The sequence below is a fragment of the Pteropus vampyrus genome, unplaced genomic scaffold (assembly GCF_000151845.1).
Source record: "Pteropus vampyrus isolate Shadow unplaced genomic scaffold, Pvam_2.0 Scaffold111, whole genome shotgun sequence".
Lineage (NCBI taxonomy): Eukaryota > Metazoa > Chordata > Mammalia > Chiroptera > Pteropodidae > Pteropus > Pteropus vampyrus.
The window spans coordinates 800,626-805,657 of NW_011888892.1; the positions used below are offsets into that span (position 1 = coordinate 800,626).

Sequence of the window (5,032 nt, forward strand, 5' to 3'; positions counted from 1 at the left end):
TTACACTTCGAGCATGAACTGAATCGACGCTTGTGGAAACTTCTCAAGAGGCAGAAAAGAGAGCTCTGGCGAGTGGAAACAGAAAGTGGCTTGTTTCGAGCACATTCATTTTCCATGTCAGACACTAAGGCCCCAGGGGGCGGGGAGGAGGTCGCAGAGACAGCGGGGTTTATCTCTGAAGAGACTGAGGGCTGACTTTGCAGTAAAAGGGGGAAGAAATGCAAGAGCCTCCGATTTCCTGCCAAATGAGTCAGTGATCTTTGCAGAAATCCCGAAACAGAGTGTTTCGGAACTGAATGCGAAGGAAGAGCCGGCAAGCCCCGTGGCGCGACCTCGAACTCGCTCGGCCGGATCCCAGAACCGTCAAGCCCCACGTTCAACGCCTCCCTCTCGGCACCGGCCCAGCTCCCGCCGGCCTCGCCTCCCCGAGCGCCGGCCACTCTCGGAGCAGAAGGTGATGGAAGTGGGGTGTCCAGGCGCCCAGCAGAGGAGCGCTGCGGAGGGTCAGCTGCCAGGCCATTTGCCGTCACAGAGGACATTCCGAGAGGTTGTAATAAACACGTGCCTGGGAGGGAAAGAAGCCTCGAATCTCGGAGTTCTCTGCACACTATGAGGACGGCGGTCCCCACAGAGAGATTTTTATAATCGTGGCAACGACCAAGCCGTGGGCCCGTGCTGACGGCGGGGACTCAGCCTCACGTCTTCCTCCAGGCGAAGGCCTTGTCGGCGAGGACCTGTGCCAGCCTGGCATTGAAAGGCCGGTAGAAGTCCTGCAGGATCCTCTGCGTGACTGGCCACATGGGCCCCAGGCTCCGGTCCTCAGGACGCCGGGCGTTGGACGCGGGGCTCTTTGTCATCAAGGCCATTTGTTTCTCATTTAAGGGCCCTGGAATACAAAGAAAAAAATCCTGTGAGGCAGGAGGCCAAAGGAACTTTGCAGAAATGCCAGCCAAGCTTCGTGTTGAGACAGGAGTTTCCTTCCCTTAAGAATGTGTTTGGAGATCAAAATTCCTTGGCTGGATCCACTTCAGAGCTGCCGAGGGTGGAAGGTCCAAACAGCATAACGAACGGCAGACACTGAGGCCGGCATTGGACACCCACCCTCAGAGGCGCACCTGGACTTTAGGCTGCCACCTCACCTGCGCCTCGCCTCCTGGTTTCATTTCCAACTACCCGTAAAGGACTGGCTCCTGTGTGTCAGCCTGTCCCTGGACAACTGCGTGACCTGCCAGGCTCAGCCCATGTACCTACATTTTCCTAGTAACCAGCCCACTGGAATTCTGCCCCCGTCATTTCTACTTCCGGCTACTGATGCAAAGGGCCCCGTGGCTGGGCCATAATTCACCCCGTCTTGCTGTGAAGTGGTAACAGGGTGGGGAGAGGAGAAATGCTGCCTGTGCCCAGAGACCCCACTGACGGAACCTCCAGCTGCAGCAAGGCCATCAGTGGGGAGGGGCCCAGGGAACGAGCCAGCAAGTGCCGCCATCCAAGGCTGCCAGCTCCATCCCCAGCCCTCTGGACCATCAGCCTCTCGCTGGCTTAACCCACTGATCCACTGACGTCTCTTTACCCCAGGCTCTTGGGTTCTGGCCAAAGTCCTGGGCCCATGCACGTCCTTGGGTTATAGGAAACAGAAGAAATGGAATGGCCTTCCTGTCCTTCTTAGGGACTAAGGACAAGCTCATTAATGCTAGAGTCTACAGGTGGCCAAAGCAAATAAAATTGGTTTGAGGTCTTAGAAGGAAAAAATAATCACACTCCAGCTCTCCAAGAAAAGGAGAAAGAAAATCAAATGAACAAAGGGTCCCAAGGCCCACTGGTGTGCAAATAGATAGATGTCTGCTCCCCAGAAGTCCAAGAGCCAGGACCAGCAGGCAACTCCCAGCCACATGGCTCTGATTCCAGGGGTCCCCAACAACACTTGAGATAATGCTATGTCCTGTCTGCCCCTCCTCCAAGCCCTGTGGCTTCTGCAAGACTGTCCCAGCCACCCAATGACTTCCTGTCTGTCCCCAAGGCTCAACTCACAGACTGTTTCCTTCTATGAAGCCTTCTGTGATCCCTTCAGCAGCTGGGACCCCCAAGTCATCTGGACGACCCTACTGTGATGACGCTGACCTTCCCCCGCATCGTCCTATCAGCTACCCCTCGCCCTCAGCGGACAGTAAGCTCCCATATGAGAAGCCATCTCTTCCTCCCCAGAGACCCCTCACCCCGTGGTGCACAAGACCCCATGTGCCATTGGTGCTTGACCAACAGGTGCTCAGCCTGCCCCCGCCCAGCTCACGGAGTCTGCACGTGACTCAGCGAGGACCTCACAGGGCCAGCGTCCACGGAGCTCCAGCCCTGCGCTGTGGGTCTCCAGAGCGACAGTCGTACCAAGGCTGAGAAACTGGAAGACCCTGTGCATGGTGTAGCTGACGTTAGATGCGTGGTCTTCCAGGCGAAGAACGAGGAACTGTTCTTTATTGAAAACAGTGAGCCAGTCCAGGAGATACACGGCGTACAGCCCGACCTGCAGCCTCACCTGGAGCCAAAGAAGAGACATTATTCCAGGGGCAATTCCCCCAACACCGCGTGGCATGTTCCCAAAAGTATTATGGCGCATCCCTATAAACCAACACCAAAGAGTGATCCTAGCAAACAACCGTCTTCAGAAGTCGGATTTTAAACACCCTGCGTTCTCGCTTCTTGCTACCTGTGCAAAGGATTCCCATACATAGGGTCGCATACAATCCTTGGGACAACCCTGTAGGTACCTCCATGACACACGTCACAGTGAGGACTGATGTAAAGGGAGAGCCCAAGGTCACAGCCACCGATGGTGCAAACGTTCTTTGCACCACACCCTGGCTGTCTCTGCTCCTGTGCCCAGCACACGACAGCTATGAAAAACACCTACAGATGCCTCGGAGACAAGCCAGGTAAGTGAACCGCCACCGCCTGGCCACGGACACCCACGACGAGGGCGTGCGCATCCGGGTGCTCGCAGCACCGCTCGGGGCCACTCCCTTCCACCTAAGTGTCCGAGGGCCTTGTCCCCCTCCTGTGCCTTCCTCATGCCACACTGCAAGCGCATTCAGAGAACTAACCTTACCCGAGACGTGTGGCCCTGTCCTCGCCTCCCAGAGGTGACCTCTAGGCCCCCTGGGACGTCCTGTTTTATGAGTGTCTTTGCTCGCCTAGTGGATCTGGCCACTGGACAGTCTACCTCTGTGAGTGATGACAGGAGCTTTGTGCCATGCGGTTACCAGCCTGACCTCCAGGAGGGACTGGAGACTAATGGTCAGCCGCGTGGACAGTATGTGCTCAGGCCCCGAGCAATATTCTGGAAAGGCGTGGGTGGGCTCCCCTAGTTGGTGGCACCCTGTGTGGGTCATCACACCTGGTGGCTGCGAGGCATTCACGCTGTCCATGCCCCATGGGACGAGTCCGGACACACCCTCCTATGACGTGCTTCTTCCCTTGGCTGATTTTAATCTGTGTCCTTTCCGTTACGTGTCGTAACCGTGACTGCGCAACCTTCAAGTGTGCTGTGATTATGAATTACTAAATCTGAAGGCGGTTTTGAGGAACCCCCAAATTACAAACGGTGTCTGAAGTGAGAGCAGTCTTGGGCACTGTTTCCTCTAACTTCATCGTTGGCCCCAAGCTCTTGGCAAAGCTCCAAGAAGTAGCCCTTCCCTTCCCTTCCACCCCGAGGCCCCCACCTCCAGCACCCGTCTGCTGCCCACCCATCTCCACGTCCTTGGGGACCCTGCTGCACTTCCTGCCTCCTGCTCGGCCCCTCCCAAATGCTTCTCATCTGCCACCTCAGCCTCGTTGAGCGCCACTCCCTTGGCTCGTGCCCCACCAGCCCTCGCCTTATCTTGTCACAGCGTCCCAACTGGTTTTCCCATCGCGCGGCCCCCACCCCAAGCCTCTCGCCCCTGGTCTCCATGGAGAAAGCCCCTGGTGTGGCCTGAGCTCCCAGCCACTCTGCCGCCGGGAGGGAGCGCCGCCCAGCTCCCCGGCTCCGCCTGCCGTCTCGGGTCCTCAGGCAGACACCCCGGCATCGCATTTCTTTCTTTCCCGCCTTGACCTTGAGCTGCCCCGTGGTCGACCCCTCCTGCACCAGGCACTCACACGGTCCCCTGCTGGAGTTACTGAACACCGGGCAACGGCCGCACGATGGAACCTTTGGCAAAACACGTGCAGATACTGACTGTTTTCCTCTCTCTCTATGCTTGTTCCATTTCATTGTTTTTCTAATTGTGTGGGAGGATGTGGAGGAAGAAGAACAATGAGAGGGATGAGCTGTCTCCAAACCATTCGCTGCCTCCGGCCCCAGGGTGTGTACCACCTCACACGCCGCTCGTAAAAGACCTCTAGCCTCTAGAGAGAATGAGTGCGCGCCCGCCTCAGAAATAAACAGTGTCACCTCCGACAGGCAAACTCTTATGAGAACATCTTGTCACGGCCTTGCAGAGCTTTTCAATTCTCTCTCCCTGCCAGGCTTGCGGGCTGGCCCCTCCCACGGAGGACCAGCCTGACCAGCTTTATCTCTTCCAGAGAAAATTGCCTTTGTACTCGAGAACTTTCTAGAAGAAAAGGAGCTGGGTATTTGCGGCAGGATGGGGTTGTTTAAGGTAGCCGCGGCCCATATTTCTCTGAAAGCGTGTTTCTGCCCATAATGGAGAGAACACCTTCCACCGGGCCCAGAAGGACAAAGCCCTGCTGGTGGAGACCTGTGGCCGGGTCTTCCTGCCTGGGCAGGGCTGGTCGGGGAGCGGGGGCTGCCCAAGGTCAGCTGGCAGCAGCCGCCAGAGCCCAGGTCCCTGTGCTCAGGGCTCGTCCACCACGACCCCCCACACAGCCTCTCTACCAGTCTCACGAATTCCCCCTTCATTCACCCGTTCACTCACTCACTCACTCCATAAGTAATCTAGTGCATGCTGCTGGCTGGTACCCTGCTAGGTGATGGAGAGGCGTTGCTATGTAACAGGCATGGCCCCTGGCCCCAGGGAGCTTATTATCTAGTGAGGGAGACAGA

General features: G+C 57.0%; 1 protein-coding gene across 1 annotated transcript in view; it reads right to left on the reverse strand.

Annotated features, from left to right (window-relative positions):
- Positions 1–70: 70 nt before the first annotated feature.
- Positions 71–5,032, reverse strand: part of CHST15 (carbohydrate sulfotransferase 15) — a 72,804-nt gene continuing 67,842 nt past the window's right edge. Inside the window, exons 5-6 of the mRNA XM_023533766.1 lie at positions 2,380–2,527; positions 71–886 (exon numbers count right to left, since the gene is read on the reverse strand). Of these exons, the coding sequence (XP_023389534.1) occupies positions 696–886; positions 2,380–2,527 (339 nt within the window). The 3' untranslated portion in view covers positions 71–695. The remainder of the gene's footprint in view (positions 887–2,379; positions 2,528–5,032) is intronic.